This window comes from Spermophilus citellus (genome assembly GCF_964194105.1).
Source record: "Spermophilus citellus genome assembly, chromosome: 3".
Classification (NCBI taxonomy): Eukaryota; Metazoa; Chordata; class Mammalia; order Rodentia; family Sciuridae; genus Spermophilus; species Spermophilus citellus.
The window spans coordinates 51923744-51950180 of record NC_138184.1 but is presented as its reverse complement, the minus strand read 5'-3'; the positions used below and the strand labels follow the sequence as shown (position 1 = coordinate 51950180).

The 26437-nt window shown below is 41.8% G+C and overlaps 1 protein-coding gene across 7 annotated transcripts in view; it reads right to left on the bottom strand.

Annotated features, from left to right (window-relative positions):
- The window catches only part of PXK (PX domain containing serine/threonine kinase like), an 81264-nt gene that overhangs the window by 8157 nt on the left and 46670 nt on the right, over positions 1-26437 (bottom strand). For 2 of the 7 annotated variants that reach the window (XM_081284966.1, XM_081284964.1), the window contains exons 5-17: positions 24689-24766; positions 23634-23707; positions 22796-22870; positions 19111-19215; positions 18317-18418; positions 16332-16493; positions 15851-15968; positions 14510-14588; positions 11737-11785; positions 7774-7851; positions 6679-6765; positions 6188-6257; positions 3882-3941 (exon numbers count right to left, since the gene is read on the bottom strand). In XM_081284966.1, coding sequence (XP_081141092.1) covers positions 3882-3941; positions 6188-6257; positions 6679-6765; positions 7774-7851; positions 11737-11785; positions 14510-14588; positions 15851-15968; positions 16332-16493; positions 18317-18418; positions 19111-19215; positions 22796-22870; positions 23634-23707; positions 24689-24766 — 1137 coding nt within the window. Of the gene's footprint in view, positions 1-3877; positions 3945-6187; positions 6258-6678; positions 6766-7773; positions 7852-11736; positions 11786-14509; positions 14589-15850; positions 15969-16331; positions 16494-18316; positions 18419-19110; positions 19216-22795; positions 22871-23633; positions 23708-24688; positions 24767-26437 lie in introns of all 7 variants that reach the window. The other 5 variants (XM_081284965.1, XM_081284963.1, XM_081284968.1 and 2 more) reach the window with 4 other exon arrangements.

The window sequence follows — 26437 nt, the reverse complement described above, 5'->3', positions numbered from 1 at the left end:
GTACAGCATCTACCTAGTAAGGTGCAGGAGTTCTTTTAAAAGACAGCTTCAACCGGGCACAGTGGCACACACCTGTAATCCCATAGTTCAGGAGGCTGAGACAGGAGGATCGCAAGTTCAAAGCCAGCCTCAGCAACTTAGCAAGGCCTTAAGCAACTCAGCGAGACCTTGTCTGTAAATACAATATTTTTTAAAAAGGGCTGGTGATGTGGCTTAGTGGTAAAGTGCCCCTGGTTCAATTCCTGGTATTAAAAAAAAAAAAAACAAACAAACAAAACAGCTTCAAAGAGTGGAAATTATTTGCCCAAGATCACAGCAGGCAAGTAATAGAGCTAGGACTCAGGACTCACTTCAGGTTTCCTGATTCTATATTTGGGATTCTTTCTTATTTGTTTATCAATCACACAGGAGTGCTTTACCACTGAGTCCTTTTTATTTTTTATTTTGATATAGGGTCTTGCTAAGTTGCCCAGACTGGCCTCAAACTTGGGCTCCTCCTGCCTTAGCCTCCTGAGTGGCTGGATTATAGGTGTGTACCACTGTGCCTGGCTTGGGGTTCCTTCTACACAAGCTGAGAAGTGTTTAACAGCATAGGCCCAGCAGTGCACCCTGAAAAAAGCAGGCACTCAATAAATCAGTGGGGCAAATGAACAAAGGTAGAACCAAGCTCCAATCCTGACCCTAGCACTCCCTACTGTCTGACCTTAGCCAAGTTCTCTAAGCCCTACTACAACCTCAGTTTCTTTTTCTGTAAAATGGAACTCAACTGGAGTCAACTCTCATTGGAAAATATTCATGGAGAATAAAAGAAACAGTGGTTACAAATCATTTAGAATAGTACCTGACACAAAATAAGTGCCCCAAATATGTTAGGTGAGATTATTAAAAACAACAGCTTAGGGTCTCCTGCTTATTTAGGTTTCCTAAAACACTCATTTACTAATCTACTTAAAATTAAAAAAAAAATTGATAGCAAAGTAACAGAACTTTCTGCTCCCTAAGTGGGGTGGAAGTGAGAACTTTTAACCCACTCAGCTCTATGAAAACAGAGTATAAACACTAGTTGGTGGCATTCACCATGACACAAGTCAGGATAAAGAATTTTAAAGTTCTTGAAAGACTGACCTTCCTAGGGCAAAAAAAAAAAAAAAAAAATCTTTAGAAGAACAAAAAAGTGTTAGGAATGTTCTCACTGAAAAAAACAGGATCACAGTAAAAGTATTAGAGAATGCCACCCTGCCCAATGGAACTGCCAGCCTTAGGGAAATTATATTCCTCCACCAATTTGTTAAGGAACTCAATAGACCCCAAGGCAGGAGCTAGAGAGAAAAGGGAGTAGCCCCCTCCATTTAGAAACATCTGCCTCATCCAGAAAATAACTGAAAATTAGGTCACACTTAGCTACCCTAAATGTACCTGTAAAACTGAGGCTTTCCAGAAGAGAAGCACTGCTGCCTGCTCAGCTCACCTAAGCTGACCTATTGCTGTTGGTCTCTTGCTGAGTGAAGTGCCAGAGGGCAGAGTCCACACTGGGTTTAGAGTATGCAGATTAGAAGGAACTGTGACATGGTCTCTTCTAACTTTTGCTTTTCTGCCATTTACCGAGGAGGTAACCAAAAACCAGCAGTGGAAACCGACGGGTTCCAGGCCTTGGTAACTAACAGTGAATGGAGGAACGCATTTGCCTGAACTAGATCTGCCAATCTAGAGCTCCTGAGATGCTGAAAAGGGGACTCCATGAAGGCTGGGACCTTGTCTGCCTGTCTGGGTCACACAGGGCCACACACAGCCCCTGGAAATCACACGCTCCCTAAAATGCATCTTGAATGAAGAAACTCCCTGTGGGAACCCCATTTGGGGCCTGCAAAGCTAGGTTGCTAGGCAAATGCTAAATATTATTTTTTATGAGATGCATTACAAGAAATGCCCAGCAGAGGTCAGAGTACTGTAATTGGGGTGACATCAATAATTTGATCAACCCTGAAGGATAGGAGTCCCTACTTGCTGGGGACTTCCCATCTCTGTCAGTTATTGTGCTTAGACCTCAATATTTTCCCTCTAAATCCTCAAGATTCCCCTTCAGGGTAGGTACTGTCAAATTCACAGTATTGCCTCCTGCCATTTCCACTCACCTTAGAGGAAATTTTCACAGTACCAACTCTAATGACAAAAGATTCCCCTTTTTCTTCTCACATTCTAAGTTACCTCATCTCATGCAAACATACTACTGTGTTAAATAGCTCCCATGTAAAGCAGAGGTAAATTAGAGACTTCTTCCCCCCAATTCAAACAAATTGCACATTTTCTATGTCATTTAAAGATGAGAATTATCGATGAACTGTCCAGACACATCTAACACACATGGTGAGGTGCTCTGTGCAGTAAAGAGACACCTCACTTGTTAAAGGAGAGCTCATAGAATTTCCAAGTTAATGTTCTTCATATGTCCAAGTGGTATAAAATTAATATTCTAACTTTTAGAAATTGGCTCAACAATGTGGTCTGGACAGCGAATCTCCAGAAGTCTGTGATCAACCTAAACAGATCACCTCATAAAAGACATATCAACCTGGACCAGTATTTGGGAGTTTCTTTGAAAAAAATCTGCTGACAAAGACAAAGACAAGAATATCATGCCATGAGCCAGGTTCTTCATTACTCAAGAAAAGTCCCGGCCCAGAACATTCTACATAAGCCTCTGGTAACTACTCTTAGCCATCAGGAAGGCACACACCAGCCTGAAGCAGGGGGTTCAAATTAGCTCCCTGCATTTGCTTGTTGTCATTTCCTCAGGAGGGTCAGGAAGAAGTATTTGAGAACAACCGGAAAATGCTCTTGGTAGCTCCCGGATACTACCCTAAACAGTAATGAATGTGGTATTGTCAACTCCTGTATCAACCTTCTTTCAGAAAGTTGTAGGAACCTTTCCAAGAATTGTTGATGAGCTCTGAGTGAAGAGGCAGCTCCTCAGACATCTAGAACAGCTGGTTCATTTAAGAAGTGAAAGGATATATGCTGCTCCAGAGTGTTTCCACTGGGCTGGCAAAATGCTTAGAAAGATCTTTGTTCAAAGGGAAGAAAGCCAAGAACATATAATGAGACCATTCTGCAGAATCAGAGTTCTGTAAGTAAGCTCTCAAGCTAAACTCTCTCTCTCTCTCTCTCTCTCTTTTTTTTTAGTTGTAGATGGACCTTTATTTTATTTATTTATCTTTGTGTGGTGCTGAGAATCAAACCTAGTGCCTCACACATGCTAGGCAAGTGCTCTACCACTGAGCCACAACCCCAGCCCCCAAGCTAAATTCTTTTTAAAATTTTCAAACAAAATTCACAGTATCTGATTTAATTCACATAGGTGAAACAAAGACTAATGATAAAGAAATATCAGAATAATTAAATGCATTACAGAGTAGAATAGAGTGCAAGTAGTTATCTGGAAACCAGAAGACAGTGGTGGGATTTCGCACCTCACCTAGACTCACCATTTCTGCTCTGACACAAAACTCAGATCATGAATGGGCTCACTAAGGAGAAAGCTCCAGTAGGACAGGGCCCTGGGCAGTAGTGCATTTGTTTTGTCCCAAGACAAACTCTGACCCAAGGATCCTTTTGTGAGGCTTTGTAGCCAAGAGAGCAAGCTTAAGCCAGAGTGGTGAGTGGCCAGTGGCCCCGAAACCAGTCCATTCCCTATGAACTCAAGCTTGGAAATGGAAACCCTGAGCTCTCCTGGAAGACACAGCTAATCTGCATTCCCACTGGTCTTCCCAGGAGAAGGCAGTGCTACCTAACATCGAAATGCCTGGGGCAAGGCACGAGAGAAAGAGCCCACTTCTCCCATGGGTGGAGAGGAGGGAGTCACATGACCTTACCCCATTACTGACCTGCTGTAGAGGGTGGAGTTGGCGACGATGGGGATGTGAGAGGTGAGCTGGCCCCAGATCCTGCTAAGATAAAACACAGAGAAACCCTCATGGGGGACCAAAAACAGACATTTGGAATTTGGAACAAGCAGAAACCCATCACTGCCTTGTGGGCCTTGTAGAACAATGTGATTAAGGACAGAAAATTCACAAACTGGACCCAAGGGCAACAGACTTTCATCCCAGTCCAAGGTCTGCTTTCTTCCCCAGGTCCCCAAAGGCCTGTTGAGTCCCGCTGCCCCCAGCGGCTTGACTAGTTTGAAACAAACTTTGTCTAATCAAAACAGCTTTGGAAGTTGGCAATAACTTCTCCTCCGGACCCAACCTCATCTCTGGGTAATGACAAATGACAGTGGTCAGAGCAATACAGGGAACAGAGAGGTACAGAACAGCCTGATGGGAGCTTCTCCAAGGAAAACAAGAGCTCCTCACAGAATCACCCAGCATTGCTTTCTATAGAAAGGTACATTTCTGAGCGGGTACGATCAATTAGACAGGGTCCAGCCTGCAACCTGTGGATTTTCCATGTTTTTTCTTATATGACATTCAGTAAATACAGTAAAACAGTATTTACAGTAAAACAATGTGCAAAATTCCACACATTGCATGCTTTTCCTGGGTCTAGTAGCCTTGTTATATTTCAAACACTCCCAAGTTCTCAGCATCTTCCTGTAGCTTAGACATCCCTAAAAAATAATCGCACTGGATGGACAGGGACGCAGCCCTAGAAGCAGATGACAGTTCCTACATAAGCCTCTTCTATAAAGACAAGAAGCCCCACCCCTCTTGCACATGGAGTTCCTAACCAAGAGCCTCCAGGGCTGATGGGCACACACCCCAAAAAGGAGGGCCGTCACCTTTTGCTGTTGTGGTTAAGCTCACAGCCATGACCACACTCCCAATCCCCTCCCTCATGGACACTGCGTGCTGAGAGACATCCTAATTAAGCCATGCCTTCCTCTAGCTTCCCTTATTCGCAATATTCCTTTAGCTCCCTATAAAATATGAGCTTTCTACTGAAATAGGAGGTAAAACTCTGGGCTGGGGATAGAGCTCAGTTGGTAGAGTGCTTGCCTTGCACAGAAGGTAAAATTCAACGTGTGCTACTTTCACACTGTTTGTAGTGCTGACAGATTTTAACCGAGAGAAGACCGAACTTGAGTCCCAGTAGTGTCTCCTGGTAATCTGTACATTTCCTTCAACAACCCTTACTTCACTTTTCTCTCAGTTTTTTCTCCAGCCCAGGCAGATATCCTCCTGGCTGACTTCACCCAGGAGAAAGAGGCACGACCTGTAAAGATCCTCACTTTCCTCCACCATTTTCTTTTTTTTGGTTCTGGGGACTGAATCCAGGGCACTCAACCACTGGACCACATCCCCAGCCCTCTTCCCGCCCCCCCCCCCCGAGAAAGCATATTAATTTTATTTGATGTTAATACTTTAAAGTGGCATGGAGTTTCCATAGAAAATAAATGATAAGCCCAAGAAAGCCCTTAGACTTAGGGATTTATATACCATTTTAACCAAGGGTAATAAATTGTGGAGAAATGACTAGACAAAGGAAAGGAATTTCGACTTGTAGAGGTGGCACACCAAGAGAAAGTGACTCAGAAATACATGGGGGAATTAATGAAAGATAAATGTTGTTTTAGTAAGGTTTTTTTCCAGCTGCTTTTGTATTTTATTTAGAGACAGAGTCTCATTGAGTTGCTTAGGTCCTTGCTAAGTTGCTGAGGCTGGCTTTGAACTCAGCCTCAGCCTCCCGAGCAGCTGGTATTACAGGTGTGTACCACCACACCTGGCAAGGCCTACCCCTTTGAATCATCTTGGGCTTTCTGGAATGATGCACACACCACTGAGTCCTTTCCTTAATCTATGCAGAGAAGCCCATCCTCCCACCATGTGGGGTGCAGAACAGAGGGCAGGATTAAGGGTTCTTTCAGTTAATGAAGCCTCTATGGAAAGATAGGATTCCTTGCATTTTAAGTAGGGTCTGTTTTACTTCCATGGCGAATGCTCCTGTGTAGGTGGCTGATTAGCCAATGACAATGAAGAAGCAGAGCTACCTAATAATCTCTGAGATCCTCTAGCACTTGAGTTCTGAGGCCATGAATGCTGTCACAGTCCTTCATCAGGATCAGAGTTCTTCTGTTTTCTGTATGGGTGCCCAGTTTACGCCCACAAGAATCCAAAACCTCTGGACCAACCACAGGCACCTGACCTTGACTTCTGACTCTTGGGCCCCACTAAACTCTATAGCCAGTTACCTGAATTATTAGAGTTGCTGTACTTTGCTGAATGCTCTTCGCTATTTTCAATAGCAGATCGTTTTGACTTCTTTAAAAGAAAGAAGGGAGCAAAGAATAAACATGCTGAAGCTGAGAGTTAGAATAAAAAATTTTCCAGACATACAGTTAAACTAGCTACAAACAAGGTCATATTGGGCCTCATAACTTAGCACAGTGAAGAAGCCACAAGCCAAAACTAAAGAGGGAAATAAAACCCAGAATGCTGACTTTACTATCTCAGGCCGATCATTTCCACCAATTACATTTTGCCATAACAACCTCAGTAAGCCAGGAAACTATATGGTCCATTACACTGCTGATATTATGTGGCTTTTAAAAAGCTCCAAACCAGTCATCTGGAAGTACTTTCAGCTTTCAAGGAGATACAGCACAAAGTCATTAAATGTTCACCTACAACTTTCCTCACACAAGTTGAGCATTCACCAGGAACTCAGAGATGCCAGGCTTACCTTCCGAGCTAAGATCTTTCTCTTTTTTCTTTCTTCTTCAGATCCATGATGTGACTGAGCTCTTGTCAGTCTTCGATGCTGGTGAATCTTTAAGAGATCACAATTCACCACAATGTAAGCACATCCTACATAAGGCATTTTCCTAAAGAAAATCTTCTCCAATATGCTTTGCCAAATCAAATTATTTGGGTAAAACAATCAAAATCTTGTTCTTTTTTTTTTTTACTCAGCCTGCCTGTCTCCTGGCTTGAGTATGAATGTCTGGGAGGAGAGTATGCCAGGTGATGCACAACTTCTCACTCCCCAGGTTTCTCCCTGCATCTTAGTTTTATTAATTTATTTATTGGTACTAGAGATTGAATCCAGGGCTTCATGCAGCTAGGCAAACACTATACCAACTGCGCCACAGCCACAATCCTTTTCATTTTATTTTGAGACAGGGCTTCACTAAGTTGCTGAGGCCAGCCTCAAACTTGTGATCCTTCTGCCTCAGCTTCCCAAGTCACTGGGATTACCAGTATGCACCATCACAGCTGGCCAGTTCCTGGTATCTTTAGAGCATGGACTACACATATCCCTAACCACCTAGCATGCCCTGATCATAAAGAATGACCACCCTTTGTGCCATGTGTTTTCCCCCCATAGACTGAGCTGCTCGTGAGTAGGATTGTGAATATTTGGCCCTTTGTCCCAGTAGCCAGCTTGGAATGTGGTTGAGAGCAACCAAGCACAAAATGTTTAGGGCATGAAAAATCAGTCAAAACTCAACCTCTGGCCAGGTGTGGTGGTGCACACCTGTAATCCCAGAGGCTAGGAAGGCTGAGGCAGGAGAATCCCGAGTTCTAAGCCATCCTCAGCAACAGTGAGGCCTTAAGCAATTCAGTGAGACCCTGTCTCTCTAAATAAAATACAAAGATACAAAGCCAGGCTGGGGATATGGCTCAGTGGTCCAGTGCCCCTGAGTTCAATCCCCAGAACCCAATACATAAATAAGTAAATAAATAAAAAATAAAAACTCAACCCCCTGGCAAATACCATGGCAGAGGATGCGGACACTAAAGACCAAAAGGCGATGAAGAACTGTGATCAACTTACCTGTTTCTGTTCTTCAATTAGTCTCTTTTCTATACATTCTTTGGCAATTCTCAATGCCTCTTTTAACTTTGTGGGAATCTAAAATAAGAAAAAGTACATCATCTATTGAATGAAGGGGCTGGAGAGTCTCCTGAATCCTGGAGTCCATGAGGAGTAGCTGATTACCCAGAGGAGGCTCTCTGGAATAAAACCAGTTCGAGCTGTCCACATGAATGCTATCCCAGCCACATTTAATGTCCCTAACACACTAACCTCTTGGGCATTTTTTAGCAATGAACACATAAAACTAAAACAGAAGCATAATCTACACTTCAAGTAATTCAAGTGATCTCAAACAGCCAAAATAATCTTGAAGAAGAAAAAACAAAGTTGGAAAGCTCAAACATCTTGAGTCTGAAAATAATGACATAGCTACAGTAATCAAAACAGTGTGATGCCAGGCGAGGTGGCACATGCCTGTAATCCCAGCAACTCAGGAGGCTGAGGCAGGAGGATCAAAGTCAGTCTCAGCAACTTAGCGAGGCCCCAAACAACTCAGAGACCCTGTCTCTAAATAAAAAGGGCTAGGGGGCTGGGGATGTGGCTCAAGCGGTAGCGTGCCTGCCTGGGCATGCGTGCGGCCCGGGTTCAATCCTCAGCACCACATACAAACAAAGATGTTGTATCTGCTGAAAACTGAAAAATAAATATTGAAATTCTCTCATTCTCTCTCTCTCTCTCTCTCTCTCTCTCTCTCTCTCTCTCTTTAAAAAAAAGTGTGGGGGGGGCTAGGGATGTGGCTCAGTGGTTAAGCACCCCTGGGTTTAATCCCTAGAAAACAAAAAACAAAAAAACCCTAGTGTGATACTGATGTATAAACAGACACCTAGAATAATGGAACAGTACAGAGGACCTAAGAAAAAACCCTCATATGCAGTCAAATGATCTTTGACAAGCGTGCTAAGAACATCCAATGAGCAAAGAACTGTCTTCAATAAATGGTGCTGGGAAAACTGGAAATCTACATGCGAAGGAGTGAAGCTGAACCCTACGCCATTCATAAAACTAATTTAAAATGGATTCAAGACCTAAATGTAAGTCCTAAAACCATAAAACCAAAAGAAAACACTGGATAAAAGCTTCATGACATTAGATTTGGCAATGACCCCCCACACACACTCAGTACTGGGGATTGAACTCAGGGACATTTTTCCAATATGCCAAATCCCCAGCCCTTTTTAATATTTTTTTCTAGAGACAGGGTCTTGATAAGTTGCTCAGAGCCTCATTAAGTTGCTGAGGTGACTTGGAACTTGCAGTCCTCCTGCCTCAGCCTCCCAAGCCGCTGGGATTATAGGTGTGTGCTACCATGCCCAGTCCTGTTATTTCTTAATTTATTAGCTTTTCAAACCAGGAGGAGTCCAGACCTGGAAAAGAGACACCCAGAGCATGTTGAACTTTTTGTCTTTTGATATTATTTTTAAAATTAAAATTTAATTTAATATTTTTTTAGTAGGTCATATAGTTAGTTCAAAATCCAAAAGGTGTAAAAAGGTACATACACAGTGAAAAGTCTACCACCTCACTGCCCTCCTTGGGGTCAGCGGGTGTCACTAGTTTCCTGTGTAACCTCCACAGTTAATAAATCTACAGGAACTTAGTTCTGCTTTTTAAAATCATATTGTTTTTATGGAAAGGATTGCTGGCTTAGAGAAGGAGTGAAATCTAACACTAATCCCCAAATCCTAGGGACTAGAAAGTCTGGCTGGGAGAGAGTATATTTATTGAAAGTCTGAATTAATACATTTCCTAAGAGATTTCAGTGAAGGAGATGAATTTATTTTTATTTCTTCCTACCTCAGAATCCAAAGAAACCATTTACTCTGTGGGAACTGCTCTGACTAGCTGTAAGGATGGCCTTAGGCCTGAGCCTAAGCGACTCCATTTTAAAACTCCAGTTAGAAACCTGCAGTCTCTCCTGGCACACCTACGGAGCCCTGCAATATGATCATCAGGAATAGCCCTGACATAAACAAGTTACTTCTCCCCACCCTGACTAGCTCAAAGTGAAGTTTCTGCCATGTTGTCCTCACCCCATAAGGGGAAGAGGCAAGAAAATCAGGGTGGGGATCACCAGACCAGATGCTTTAACCCCAGGGCAAATGATGTCACTGAGAAATCTGATGGCCGCTGACAGGGATTGAAAGGGTGGTCAGAAGCCCCCCAACTTAGTATAAGTGATGAAGCAAAGGAACAGACATTCAGCCAGCCGACACTGATGCCCTCATGCTGAGAGCCCGATGACGGCCTGGACTGACAGCCCAGCTCTTCTCATCTTTTGCCTGGTCCTCTGCATCTTCCTCACTGCTTTCAAACTCTACAGTCACATCTTGACGGGGTGTGAGGGGTGACTTGTCTCTAGGACCCTCTCCTCAACTGGCCGTCAGCTCCACCCCAGGAGAAGCCTGCCTTGGTTCCTCACCTGATCACCACGGTCTGAGTGAATGTGCATCTGCTGGACTTAAAGCCTAAGGATGGAGACTTTTGTTCCGACGCTTGAGCTTAGCATGCAGAGGGAATGTCTGTCTGTCATGAGCCTGTCATGATTGTGTTTGCAGTGCTTAGAATTAATCTAGAATTGTTTGCTGTGAATTGATCATGTCTATTGCAGTGCCTAGCATTAAGGATTGTCATTTTCTTGAGTAAGAACCTATAGAGTGAAATTATATTGAGCGATTTGAGTGAATAAAGCATTGAAAAGGGCAAAAGCATGTGGACATTCTTTATTTCTCCCCCTTGACTGCATAAGTTGCACCTTTTGACCATCACGACACTGGCAAACAGAGCAGAGGGAAACATTTCTCACTTATACAATCTAGCGGTTCACCTTGGTTTTCTTTTCTTTCTCCTCCCTTCCTTCCTTCCTTTCTTTCTTTCTCCTTCCTTCCTTTCTTTCTCCTTCCTTCCTTCCCTCCCTCCCTCCCTCATTTTCATCATAATAGCATGACATGTTTTTTTGGAAAACAGAGAGAAGACACAAAATTACATGTCAGCCTCCCGCCCAAATCTGCACGCAGGTGAGAGATGGGACCTGAATGAGGAGTGTGCGAAAGTAGTCTCAGTTGACCAATGACGACAGGCTGGTATTATTCCCTAGTGGGACACGCAAGTAGACAGCAACTAGAAGGTTAGGTACTTGCCAGTGGCCACTTGTCAATGGCTCTCAACTGGGTGCAGTTTTGTAGACCCTTATCTGGAATGTCTGGAGACACTGTCATAGTATTTTTGTTTTGACTTTCTTTCTTGTTCTTTTTCCTTTTTTTTTTTTTTTTTTTTTTTGTGTGTGTGTGGTGCTGGGGATCAAACCCAGGGTCTTACACAAGCCAGGCAAGTTGCTCTACCACTGAGCTACATCCCCAGTTCTTGCCTGGAGACATTTCTGGTTGCCACATGAAGGAAGGGCCTCTGCTTCACACCCTGCAGTGCACGGGCCCAGGAGCTCCCACATTAAGGAATTATCCAGCCCCAAAATCAAATGCCACAGTTGAGAAGCCCCATTGTGGATAATGGCTGATATCCTATAAGCAAAGCATTACTCTGGTTTTTCATGCTCTTCCCATGACACCACACCACTGCTTCCCCTGCGACTTCCTTCCAGACTTTTCTCTAGATACAGATATGTGGTTTTACACAGTATATTTCATACCCAGCTTAAAAAAAAAATTTAGCCCAAATCATAATTGCTTTACATACTATTACAATGCCTTAATACATTTCATTTTTATTGGATTTACTCTTTTTTTTCAAATAAATGTATTGGAGATGATAAAACTAGTTCCTAATTATAAAGTATTTAGATTACTTTCAATTTTTCCCTATTGTCTACCGTCTCTTATATGACTGAACAAAAAGGTAACTTTCAAGGCTAACTTATTTGTGTTACAAACAAAAAAAGAAAAAAAAAGATATAATCGCTCGCTTTACCTTAAACTGTGGCTTTTCAGAAGTGGTTAGTAAAACATCACTGAATAATCTGCAAAGAAAAGAAAGAAACAAAAATCCTTTTTAAACCAGGTATATTCCCAGAGTAGGATCAAGGCATATTAAGACACCTATAATACCTGAGGTCTCCCTTCTCCCACCACATACTCAGCCCCAGCCAAGCTACCACTCCAAGTTTACCCACAAAGGCAAAGCAGTTTACAGGCCACCCAGTGTGATCTCAGGAACTCCCTCCCCAGTGGCTCAGGGGTATTAGGGAGCACTGGACCAGCTGTGTGGGGGAGATGGTTTCCCCACCGTGGGGCAATATAGTATTTGGGGGAAAAAAAGTATTTTTGCAAAAATATGACAAATAATACATGCAGTAGATATTTCTAAACAAAATATCTGTTATTCTTCTTTTTATTTATTTATTTATGCCTCAGAAAAGGACAAAATTTATTCTAGAGCCCAGCAAAATAAAGAGGAAGTGGAAAATAATTGCCCTGATTGGAATCTAAGAGAAATATATTTTTTTCTAATGTTTCTCATGCATAATTTTAAAAAACAGCAGCTTTTGGAGAATAGCAATTCTCTCTTCCAAAGCCAGTCATTAAGAATGATAGCATGAGGAAGCTGGGGTTGTGGCTCAGAGGTAGAGTGCCTGCCTAGCATGCATGAGGCACTGGGTTCAAGCCTCAGCACTACATAAAAATATTATGTCCACCTATAACTAAAAAATAAATATTAAAAACAAAAACAATAGCATGAGGAATTCTGAACTGCTTTGATGAAAATGGCTGCTTGGATAGTGCCCATTTGACCATTCCCTACTTTGTAAAGACAGGAAATTCATCCCAAGCAGAAGCCATAGGACTGCCTTTTCCTCAGAGGACTCCCCAACCTCCTGACCCTCCCCTGCCAGGCCTCTATTTACTTCCAAAAAACACATTTACGGGGCTGGGGATGTGGCTCAAGTGGTAGCGCGCTCGCCTGGCATGCGTGCGGCCCGGGTTCGATCCTCAGCACCACATACCAACAAAGATGTTGTGTCCGCCGAGAACTAAAAAATAAATATTAAAAATTCTCTCTCTCTCTCTCTCCTCTCTCTCTCTCTTTAAAAAAAAAACACATTTACTTGAACATAAATCACCCCTTGCCCTGGGCTCTTGTCAAGGCTGAAGCCCACAGGATGGAGACTTGGATGAAGAAAAATATATTTGGATTCACTTTAGAACTAGAAGCCTAGGAGGAAAATGGTAGCGCTTTGGAGAAGAGAGTACAAATGCAAAATCAAGTAAATGAACAGGCTGCCTCCTCCTACAAATGCATTTTGTTATAAAACTTTGGGTGGAAATTACTTGGGTTGTTTGTTTTGCTCTTGATACTGGGGATGAACTTTACCACTTAGCTATATACCCAAACCTTTTTATCTTTTATTTTGAGACAGGGTCTTGCTAAATTGTTGAGACTAGCCTCAAACTTGAGATCTTCCTGCCTCTGTCTCCCAAGTTGCTAGGATTATAGGCATGTACCACCATGCCCAGGTGGAAATTACTTTGCTTTCTCAACTGGATCCATTTTTCCATATGCATGCATATTTTTATTAATGGCTGTGGGTCTGGACATAGATGCTCCTGGATCCGTGGAATATTCCAATGTCACATCCACAGGGCAGGTGTGTTTCTACCATTCATCTGTCTCCCCAGGGACCAGGACAGCTCCTGGCCTACAGAAGGTCCTTTCTAAACACTCATGAGAATAATGAACAAGGAATCTGAAGTTATATACCTTTTTTGAACTTTGCTGCACACTCTTCAAATTGTCCCTTGCCTCCTTTGCCTCTGTTATTGTTTCTGAGTCCATCTGTTACACAGACAAAGCAATGGGCCTGGGAAACTCCACTCCCACAGTTTCCCAGGTGGAAGTGGCAAGGCTGGGATCCACCTTAGGTCTGTCTGACTCCAGCCACATCCTCCTTAACCTTAGCTCAGCTTCTTCTCCATAAAGGAATAGAAAATATACCTAAAAGAAAGGCCCCAAAGCACTACATCAACTGCTTTGATGAAGTAATCTCTCAGGAGGTTGAGGTAGGAGGATCGAGAGTTCAAAGCAGACTCAGCAACTTAGCGAGGCCCTAAACAACTCAGTGAAACCCTGTCTCTAAATAATATAAAAAGGGCTGGGGATGTGGCTCAGTAGTTAAGTGCTCCTGGGTTCAATCCCTGGTACCAAAAAAAAAAAAAAGTATTGTTAACTCTGTTTAAGGGAGAATGTCTTCTGAATGCACAGCCCTTAGCACAGTGCCAGGCTAGAAGTTCAACAAATAGTACCCAGTGAGGAAATGAGCAAACAAAGCTCAGAAGCCCAGAAATACTTTGCCTTCTCCCAAAGGGCAAACCTCCCAAGGCCCTGTGCTTGCGAACTACCCACAGCTGGGTGCTAACTGGCACGCTCAAACAGGGTAGCAAGGAGAGGGGCTTGAGAAGGCTCTCCTTTGGCATTCCTAAGTTTGGGGCTTCACATGTATACACACACACACACAAACACACAATGCTAATGCTGACAGAGGAGAGACACACATAAAAGGACATTAATGTTCAAGGACAACATGAGAGAGTGGGGAGGTCATGGTATCATGCTGCAAGCGACCATCAGCAAGCAGGTCACTTCAACTCCACCAGGACCACAATTCAGTCCTTAGTACAGTACCAGGCACAGCGGTCTGGTGTTCAACAGTTATCAAGGTGACAAGCAATGCATATAATTGACTTACGGCATCTGTAAGAGCCGGGAGACGGTAGGCATGCCATTTTTACAGGCGTCACAAGACAGCGTAGACTCCAACACGGCCACTTGAAATGAACAGATACACATTTTAGTTCCACAGAACACGTTGGCAAATCCGCTTGGTGATGAAAAGTTTGACACCGCTTTGTAATAACTGTCTGCAGGCTGATCAGGACAGTGTCAAAACTCTTCACACACAGACAGATGGCATACATGGGGGGAAGGGGGATGCTGGCAACACTCGTGTTCCCAATGACTCAAAAGAAATGCCTCAGGAGCCACATGCTGACAGAAAGCCAAGTGTATTCCAAAGATAATTGGGACTCATTCATAAAAAGTGTTTATTCTCTCAGAAAAGAAGTAAACCCTACACAGAAGCACAATTTGTAACTTGAAAGTCATTTTGCTGCTTGCCTGATTTAAATCAAAACCAGCACACAGAATGCCAGCTGTTGATACCTCGTTATCCAACACCTTGGATGGCATCAAAAACAGCAAAGACTTTCTATCTGAAGGTCACTGTTCAGTTTTGGCTGTTCAAACTCAACACAAAATAGTCTTGGGGGCCTGTTCTCTCCATATTTTTTGAGTGTTGACTTGTATATTCCTGGATGATGGTCCAAGAGCCACCCTGCTCTCCTCTCTCCGCTCCAGCTGAGTTCTCAGCTGGCTGTGGAGAGAACAGGAGGGCCCCTGGGTGAGTCGGCTTCAGTTCCTGTAGAAGGTAACTCCCACCTACCCTTTGGCTCTCCTGGGCCTCCTCAGGTAATGCTGGAAGAGCTCCTGGATCCAGAATGTTTGTGACCCTGCACCCCTGGCTGGGCCTGCTGGGCTCTTCTCTGCCAGGCTTCTAACCCATGGCTCTCGTGTTCCAGTCCTGCTCCAGCCTTGTTCTGACTCCTGACACCTGCCAGTGTCCCCAAGACTGGCTTCAAGTTGCTGGGCCCTGGCTTTTGCTTCTGATTAAGACTCATGCTGGCTATACTTCTCTTTATGTCCCTCTACTTTCAAAATGCTAATGCATGGCTGGAGCTGTAGCTCAGAGGTAGAACACTTGCCTCACATGTGTGAGGCACTGGGTTCGATCCTTGGCACCACATAAAAATAAATAAAGATATTTTTTTAAAAATGCTAATGCATTTTACAATAAGTTTCCTTGTTGTAAGGTTTCAGATAGCCCCACCAATTGTCAAGCCATCTGAATATTTGCTGAAGTGTATTTCTGGTTGTGGAGGATAGTAACGTCCTCTAGGTCCTTCCTGGACTCTGGAAACTGAGTGAGTGGCTCTGCCTGAGCCCAGGAGATCCCTCCAAACCCTATACTGACCCACAGCCATGGATGGTGCAGGAGGAAAGGAATCCACAGGCACTGAGTCTGGCGGTCGTCCATAGGTCATTTCATACAGTAAGTGGCCAAAGCAGTGGACGTCCACACTTTCCAACGTCTGTGGAAGAAAGAGAGCAGTGCCACGTTCATCCTCCGCCTAGACCCCCTGCTCCTGCCCAAAGCTTTCACTGAGAAACCAGGCCCAGGGGCAGCCCTACTCCCAACTGGCAGTAAAAATGCAATTCCAAAGCCTTTCATGAAAACTCACAAGGTATCATTCTGACCAAACATCATGGTCCTACCTTTGTGATTTTCCAATTAATGATTTCACCCCCTTCCTTGCCCTATCCAGCAACGCTCCCTGGGAGAAACAGGGCCAATGGGTAAGGCCCACCTCAGCTCTGCCTTTCCCTGCTTAGCACTATTTCCTACATGGGAAGATCAGGGGTCCTGCTACTGCTTCATTGCTTTAGTGACTTACATTGATTTTCCTGAATTGTGTGAAGTAGGACCGGTAGAAGGAAGGAAGACCCAGTAAGGAATTCTCGAGGTCTAGCAGCCGGCAAGTGTCCCCATCTAACATCACATTGGAGGCATGAAGGTGCCCATAAGGGAATCCTTTGTCATGTAGAAACTTTAATACCTATTAAAAATATGCATAGGTTACATTTTCCTCCCAACTCACTTGGATATAAGAGAGGTTAAACTGTGTGTGTGTGTGTGTGTGTGTGTGTGTGTGTGTGTGTGTTTTCTTTTGGGCTGGGGGTATAGCTTAGTGGTAGAGCACATGCTTAATATGTACAAGGTCCTAGGTTCAATCCCCAGCACTGAAAAAAACAAACAAAAAATCAAAAACAACCTGGTTTTTCTTTTAAAGTCAATGTGTTTTGAAACAACATCAAACAGGTCACTGGGGCGATTCCTAAAGAAAAATGTTACCTCTGTCCATTCCTTTGGAGTCATGCTGAATGCTCTCAGGCTGTGAGTCTGAAACCCAACACCAAGTTCCCTTTTCCAAAGAATAGAGAAGGACTGGGCATGTTGGCACACTACTGTAATCCCAGCAGCTTGGGAGGCTGAGGCAGGAGAATCTCGAGTTCAAAGCCAGCCTCAGAAACTTAGTGACGCCCTAAGCAACTCAGTGAGACCCTGTCTCAAAATGTAATAAAGGCTGGGGATGTGGCTCAGTGGTTAAATGCCCCTGGGTTCAATCCTGGTACCAAAAATAAACAAAAAAGAATAGAGAAGAGTTTGGAGCAAATAGCTTTGAAGCCAAAAGGCTTTGATTTAAGTGGTTTCTGATCCCAACAGGCCAGCTCTCTCCAGGGCAGTCCCGATCCTCCTGCATTAATGAATGAAGCTGTTTTCTCAGCACTTCTGACAGGTACTCCAGAAAAGGGACTGACTTGAAAACGTCTTTAGTCCAATCTCTTCTCAGGACACATGTGACTGTTTATTAACAGAAACATACAACAGTCTCCCATAAAAAGAAGCAAACTTTTCAGCTGCTATTTTAAAAAAAAGTGGCTTGCCCCCGGAATAGAGATGCCTCAATACAGCCCTGCAAAGACCTGGCGAGTCACAGTGGCAGCGGTTAAAGCGGGGTGCCCAGGTCAGTCTACTGAGGACTGAAAGAAAATACCACAACTTCCCCACTGTTGACTTTATTTATTTATTTATTTTCAGTTGTAGATGGACACAATACCTTTATTTATTTTTTTAATGTGGTGCTGAGGTTTGAACCCAGTGCCTCATACATGCCAGGCAAGCACTTAACCACTGAACCACAACCCCCTACTGTTGACTTTTAAACTCTTCACCTTTTTTAACTTACAGTGTGTAAAATATATTATGAGTAATACATGTATGTAATATATATAGTTAAATATACACAATGGAGGTTTATGCTCAAGTCTTTTTTATTGATAGGGCTGCACAGGTCAGGAAGTCTAGAAAATATGATTTAGAGGATGATTTGGGAAAGGGCTTTCCTTTCCTTTCTTCTTTCTTTCTTTTTTTTTTTTTCTTTTTTCTTTTTGGTGCTAGGGATTGAACCTCAGGTCTTGTGATGCTAAACCTCCAGCCCAAATGGGAAAGGCTTTCAATACTGATTATACTTCTGTAAGGGAACCACATGGGTATATATCCCATATAACAAAACAAAAGTCTTGGCACAGAGATGAAGGTCAACCAAACACAAAACCAGGCATCCTCATACCAAAGTTCTTAAAAGTCAGACACCAAAGTTATTAATAGCTAACACTTTTAGAATTTTATAAATGTAAATTACCGCCACCTTCATCACAATTATTTGCTTTTGGGGGTAAAATACAGCAATGGCATTAGTTTATAAATATTCAGACAATGTCAGCAGTTTTGGATATTGCCTGAAAACTTTTCCATAAGAAGAATATAACTGTGGACAAAACTCCAGCGCCACTTAAACAAAAATTGAATACCTCTTACCTCTAAAATCTGCCGTCCATATGTTTTTATTTGCTGGAGTTCAAGGCCCTGAATCTTCTTAGGGTTGCAGTATTTTTTTAAGAATGGGTCCTTTGGTTTTGCCTTTTGAAAAGAACAAAGAGCACATTAGAAAGTGTCAGAGGAGCCTATATCTGCACCTGAGCTTCCTGAACACGGAATAGCCTACAGACACTGGAGGTTCCAGAGACGGCCAGCCCACAGGATGTGGGTTTAAAAATACAAGAGTCTGTGTAGTGGATGATGAAGGAGAATGACCTGGGTTCTGTCCCTTCTCTTTCCCAGGGATGATGTGCCTAGTCAAGGCCTTGGTAGTCCCCAGAATCCTGCATACTGTCAGGACTCTTCAGAACTGCTTGGTTACCTTCTAGACAAACTTTAAAATTGACTCAAGCCTACAATGAAATGGATACAATCATTAAATGTCCTATCTTTCCTCATGTGTGAAAAGAAATGCTCTTGGGGCTGGGGCTGGGGCTCTGTAGTAGAATGCTTGCCCTGCACATGTGAGGCACTGGGTTCGATCCTCAGCACCACATAAAATAAATAAATTAGTAAAACAAAGGTATTGTGTCCATGTTCAACTAAATAAATAAATAAATAAATAAATGAATAAAAGAAATACTCTTTAACCGAACTGTGTAGTCTTTCCAAATAAAAGGAAAACTAAAATAAAATCCTCAAGGCCTAGCTTCTGGAACCTTAGGTATCGAGTATTAATAATGAGATCTAAAGGAACTCAAAAGAACTTTGTAACCATGATCATGTACATTTACCTTGTAAATCAGATCCTTCAAAGTTCCTTTTTCATTAAATGTCCTGATTACCAATGCAGAGGATTCATTAGCAGTGGCAAAGGTAACCCGATAGATGTAAGGGTGCTGCCAAAACAAAAAAGAAATTCATGTTGATTGGCATGAGAATCAGGGTCCAGGGCCTGCTTATGCAGAGTCAAGAGCCACCTTGGTAGTTTGGTTACATATAAATGTGAGGATATTCCTGAACGGTGGTAGTTTCAAGTTATTTAGATGATCAACTAGTTCCTCTTCCTTCCAATGGGGGAAGGGACAGAGATGTTATTGACAAGAGGAAAGTGGATAATGAACATGGTGAACTCCACCTTGAAGGTATCTGCACTCTCTTAGTTCAGGCAAAAGCCTGGTGGAAGACAGGAAATGTGAGTTTGGGGAATATGGTTTTGATATTCTGCCTCTACAAATGGACAAAGAAGACAGCCAAATCTCAGCAAAACCGAGTGGGACCAGGATCAATGTGCCTCTGCTCGCAGGTTGGCCTGGTATTCCACGCTGCTGTTGGGGTGCCAAGCCAGGGAGCACGGCAGCCAGGAAATAAGCAAAAGCAGTATCGTTTGGCATCTTTGTTCCTTTCCAAAGCTGCTGGCATGGGTCACCCTGCTGTTCCATAGACATTTGCAATATGATGATTCACAGTGTCCTCCTCAGATGGGGACATTGACGTCAACCAAGTAGGGTGGGGAAAAGACAAATTATTTAATGACTGAGAGGAAAGTCCTCAAATAACCTCAAATTTTGGTTGCATGAACAAACTGGCTCCAGATTGGCATGACAATGCCCAACAGCTCACAGGAATTCCATGAAAATTTAAGACAGCAGGAGCTGAGCTGCCCAGGGCTAGAGGGTGGAGAGGCTGGGGGAGGGTGGAAGGTTATGCCCAGAAAAATACAGTAATCAATCCTGAAAGTTTCTCCTGATCATCACATCAGCATGGTGGCTGCTGACTTTTTAATAGCTTTATTGATACATAATTCACATGTCATTACATTCACCCTAACCATTCAATGGTTTTCAATATATTCAGTGGTAAGATATCACCATCTAATTATAGAACATATCCATCACCCCAAAAAGAAATTCAATGAAATAGACAAAGGGGAATGGGGGGAGAGTGAGGGGACGGGAATGGGAAAGATATAGAACGAATTAGACATAACTCTTCTATGTTCATATGTGAATACATGATCAGTGCAATTTCACACCATGTACAACCTCAAGAATGGGATCCTAATTAGAATGTTAGACTCCATGCATGTATGATATGTCAAAATACACTCTATGTTATGTATATCTAAAAAGAATTTAGCCAGCGCAGTGGTGTATGCCTGTAATACCAGCGGCTCAGGAGGCTGAGACAGGAGGATCAAAGCCAGCCTCAGCAATGGTGAGGCCCTAAGTAACTCAGTGAGACCCTGTCTCTAAATAAAACACAAAATAGGGCTGGAGAAGTGGCTCAATGGCCCAGGGCCCCTGAATTCAATCCCTGGTACAAAAAAAAAAAAAAAAGTAAAAAAAAAAAAAAAAGAAAGAAAAATAGAAGATATAATAACTTGTTTCTGAATAAAAATAAAAGTTATTACTAATATTAAAAAAATTCAATGAAAAAGGCTGGGATATAGCTCAGCTGGTAAGAGTGTTTGCCTCGCATGTACAAGGCCCTAGGTTCAATCCCCAGCACCACCAAATAAAAAGAAAAAAAAAAATCAATGAGTAAAATAAAAACCCTCGAGTCCATACTGATATGACTAAAAGGGCTGGAATATAGCTCAGTGGTAGGATGCTTGCTTAGCATGCATGAGGCCCTGGGTTTGATCCCCAGCACAGAAAGATTAAAAAGAAAAAAAGGAAAGCTCTTTTTTATGATCTAATAAATACAAAAGGAATGATGAATTAGAAATCACACTGAAAGCTAAAACTAGTAGATTTGATAAAGAACAGGATATTTCATGTAGTCTCAAACTATCTCCCAAAACATTATTTATTAATTCTAGGTATTTATCTTAAGAAAACAGTTCAGGATGGGCACAAATGTTTAGCTAAAATTGCTCATTGTGACTTCTTTTCTGTTTTTCTTAATCTAATAAGAGAAAAAAAAATTAAATACCTAAATGCCTGATTAGTTGAGTAAACTAGCCAATGAATATTCTATTCAACCATTAATAATAATGTTGCATTGTATTTATTTAGATGATCATGTTTACATGACTAAGGGAAGTTTTCAAACAACATGTAGCTGGTAAAGTGGTGCATGCCTGTAATTCTAGTGACTCAGGAGGCTGAGGCAGGAGGATCTCAAGTTTAAGACCATCCTGGGCAACTTAATGAGACCCTGATTCATAATAAAAAATAAAAAGGGCTGGGGATGTTGCCCAGTGGTATAGCACTCCTGGGTTCAATCCCCAGTACCAAAAACAAAACAAAACAAAAAAAGCAGTATGTATAAAATTTTCAAAAAGTCAAATAAAATTCTAAAACTGTAACAACTCAACATTTTGGTTCCTCCTTCTGGTTGGTTGGGATTACAGGTGAGTTTTATTTTCTTATTTTTGCTCATCTGTGTCTTATGGCTTCTCTACAATTAACATGTACCTCTTATATATGCTACTTTAAAAACGGAAAAAGTATAGCCCATTAAAATAAATTTAAAACTGAATGCAGACAGCGTACTGTACAACCTGCCAAACTCAAGGCCACACCATTTTTCTTGGGCACACATGATACCTTGTTAAAAGCCTGGCCTTTTATAGCATGACAAGCCACTCTGTCTTCAAAAGTGAACATGTTAACTCAACTGGACAAGTCAGCATAATTTTGCTCAGCCATTAAGGAACTCCTACAACCTCATGCAGACAACAGATAAAGAACATCAACATTTACTCAATTTTCTGGCCAGATTAGTCTTTACTGAAGATATTCTCCAGCTATCTTAAAATATATCATTGTGATCCTTTCCAACAAAGGCCTTATATTAAACCTGTGCATTGCATAAGTAGTGCTAATGAAGGTCAACTAGTAAGCCTGTGAGAGTAGTAACAGACAACAAAATGGATATTCTGCCTTCTCTTCACCCAGCTTATTGAAATTCTGTCTTCTGGACTAGAAAGAGATCTTCAATTCCACTGATACATACACCCTCACCAAGAAAAAGAGACTCAGAAGAGTGGTTGCTTTCCTAATCTAGTATCTGTTTAAAATACAAAGGCTAACCTGAGCATGGTGGCACACACCTGTAACCTCAGCCACTTGGGAGGCTGAGCCAGGAGGATTACAAGTGTGAGGCCAGTCTCAGCAACTTAGCAAGGCCATATCTCAAAATAAAGTGAAAAGGATTCAGGATGTAACCCAGTGATAAAATGCTCACCTCACATGTGTAGAGCCTAGGTCTAATTCCCAGCACTACAAAACCCAAAAAACTAATATAATTTAAGGTTATATTTAAATTATCATATTTCATGGGTTGTGCAGATGTCATGAGTGTCATTTCAAATGGTCTGTGATCCATGGGAGGAGCCCTGCACAGTTTCCGTCAGGTCTGAAATCCACCTCTCTCTCCATTCTCGAGCATTTCTGCTCTTCTTCTCATGTTCACACTCAACACTATGAGTCTGGGATCAGCCCTGAGAATAACAGAAGGACATGTACTCACCAAACAGGAAGGCAGGAGTTTGATTAGACACTGAAAATCTTTATCTGACAAGTACTTGTCTGGGCCAAGGTCAGCCTGAAAACATGGGAGGAAATATCAGTGTACAGTCTTGGTCATCAAAAGAAAATTCCTTAAAAGTCTTTCCCTTTCATTTTATTTGTCCAAATAAATGGTAAATCAAAGATGACAACCACGCTAACTCTTGTTGCCTCAAGGTCTTTCTGTCAAGGCAGTGTATAAACATACAAAAACCAGGATTTAACTGTGATCACATCTAATTCTACTGATCAAATGTATCACTTGAATGCCCAAAGTGAAAGACTGTAAGTAACCAGGTGTCTGGAGGCTGAGGAAGGAGGACAGCAAGTTCAAGGACAGCCTCAACAACTTAGCAAGACCATCTCAAAAAATTTAAAAAATTTTTTAAAAAGAAAAGCAAGCACTGGGGATGTAGCTCCCTGGTAAAGTGCCTTGGGTTCTGGGTTCAATGCCCCATATTAAAAAATAAAATAAAAAAAGATAAAGTACTAAAACTGTTAATCCTAAAGAGATCCTAGATAATTATTTTAAGGTGTAGCTATTTCTTTCCAAATGTTTACTAGGAGACTAAATATAATTACACCTATATAACCAAACACACCACAAAGAGAACTTAAAATGACTCTCCTTTGATATGGGACTGCAGAAGCCCTGACATCAACATTAATAGTGCAGTACGATTTTGTAATTCTCTTGTCAAATCTGCTTTCAGAAATCTATCTAAATTTCCTGAAATAAAATTGACGCAATAAAAACACTAAAAAGGAAAAAAAAATCTGAAGCAAAAAAATTAGCTTACCCAGCTTAAGACTAGCCGTTCCTTTGGTTGATTTTTAATCTTCATCAAAAAATATTTCTTCCTTATCCTCCAGCCTGTCATTAAAGCAGAAATGTGTTTAGAGCTGCATCATTTTTACAATTGCTCTAAGTTTCACTGACTAAAAGTAATTGATCAAAATTAAGCTTGGCAAAATTACCCATAGTAAGCACCAGTGAAAAAGCCACTTGATTATTTTCACGTGGTAAAGGGTATACCAGAGAGCAAGCAAGCAAGGTGGAGGGGAGGAAAAAGGGAGGGAAGGAAGGAAGAAAGAAAGGAAGACAACAGGGTGGCTGGGAGGCTGAGGCAGGAGGATGGAGTTCAAAGCCAGCCTCAGCAACTTAGGGAGGCCCTTAGCAACCCAGGGAGACCTCATTTATAAATAAAATATAAAAAAGGGCTGGGGATGTGGCTCAGTGGTTAAGCACACCTGAGTTCAATCCCCAGTACCAAAAAAAAAAAAAAAAGGAGGAGGAGGAGGAAAAAAGAAATTATTCATGGAAGTAGTAAGAAAATGGATTAAGTGAAAAAGACAGATGAAAACTGGATGGTAGCTGGGGATATAGCTCAGGCGGTACAGTGATTGCCTCGAATTCACAAGGCCCTGGGTTCAAACCCCAGCACCAAACAAAACAAAACAAAAAACCTGAATGGCGGGGGCTAAGGTTGTAGCTCATGAGGAGACTGGTTACCTAGAGCATGTGAGGCACTGGGTTTGATCCTCTGCACCACATAAAAATAAATAAATAAAATAAAGGTATTGCATCTATCTACAACTAAAGGTTTTTTTTTTTTTAATTAAAAAAAAAGAAAAAGAATGGTGGGTGCAAAAAGTTACTACCATCCAAATCCTAAGATGCGTTAAGTAGTAAAAGTTAAGGACCGCATCCTCAAGCAGTAGGAATGCAAAAAGAAAAAGGAGTCCCAGAACCTAAGAAGAGTCCTAAGACATCTGGGGATATCTGACAGAAAGAGGACCAAGAATGCAGGTCTGGAATCTGTCTCCTTAAAGGACCGAGCTGCTGATTTCTCACCTATGTCTTTCAGTGGCTCCACCACCTCCCACTTTGGCTCTGATCGGAAGAACATGGAGACCTGTTGTAAGGCAATCTCTGCAAAGACATGTGGAAACTCATTAGTCAAACACATTAGGAAAAGGGCCATATGCTCCAGATATTATTCTCACAAATGAAAAAATTACAAAAAGAACATGAAGAAGAAGGGGAGGAGGAGGAGGAAGAAGAGGACAACTAAAAGCAATGTGGGATTTTAGACTGGACCCTGAAACAGCCAAAGCACATTAGTGGAAATACGGTGAAATCTGTGTAACACATGTGTTTAACAGCAATAAGAGAGCTGGGCTCAGTGGTGTATGCCTGTAATCCCAGCGGCTCGGGAGGCTAAGGCAAGAGGATGACAAGTTTGAAGCCAGCCTCAGCAACTTATTGAGGCCCTGAGCAACTCAGTGAGACCCTGTTCCAAATAAAAAATAAGTAAAAAAGGGCTGGGAATGTGGCTCAGTGGTTAAGTGCCCTCGAGTTAAATCCTCAGTATAAAAAAAAAAAGTAATATGATAATATTAATATATTTTGACAAGTGTGTCATCAGATATTAACATTAAAGGACAGGTATAAACGGAAACTCTTTGTGATACCATTGCAACATCTCTGTAAATCTAAACTCATTCCCAAGTTAAAAGTTTATCAAGCAGAAAAAAAATGTAATTATTAATGATATAAAAAAATAAATGTGTATATATTTTTTAACTAGAAAATCTAAAACATGTGAACTAGGTGACCTAAACCCTGAATTTGATATATGCCCCAGACCACAACCAAAGCACAAGACTCAAAACATATTCTAAGGTCAGACTGGAATAGCACTGAATGTTGTTCCAAGTGATATTTATCCCATCTTCATTCCTCATGGAATTATAGCTTTCACCAACAAAGAAGTGATTAGCCTTAAATAAATACTGGAAATAAAAGCCAGTGTTTTAGAAAAACATCTATGTTCAGTAACAACATGGTTCTATTGTGGGAAGTCACTGAGTGCCTGTTTACGGGAAAATTTAAAAAAAAAAATCCATCCTTTCTCCCCTCCTCTGGTGTTCACTTATCATGACAATGTTTTCCCCCCTTGAAGAAGACAATGAGAACAGGAAGTTCTTTAAAGTCCACTGTATTAAGAAACCATCAGAATAACTGCTTTTTACATTTCCTGCAAAAAAGCAACATCTGTAAGTTGCCATTTCCTCTCAATGCAGGGAGTAAATGAAAGTAGTTCAGATCCCTGAAAGCTAATAGCCATTATCTCAATGCACGGTGGAATTCCACCTCTGCCGAGCACTAACTGCTTTCCAAGGAGACTGGTGAGGCCTGAGGGATTCGCCAGAAATACTCTCCATATGTCGAAATGACCCGGTCTCCAATTATGCAGAGAGCTTGACAAACAGCATTCTACTGGTATGTTTTACTGTACATATGAGTTAAGAGAGACAGGGAAGAAAACAATTTCCTAGCTATTTGTTTATTAACTCAATATGTAAAGTGTCAATGACATCCACTCAGAAGAAAACACGGGGTGCCCAAATCAAAATTGGCTCGATTTACATTTGTTGTAACTACCCCAATGCACAATGAACCGTTTACAAGCAGAAGCATATAAATTTTTATTATCAACTCTGGGAACCTTGCACCTTTTCTATAATTAATGTTGCTATAAAGCGTTTTTAGTATTTCCAAAATAACTTGCAAATAAGCAAGCTTAAAAGGAAATTAAGT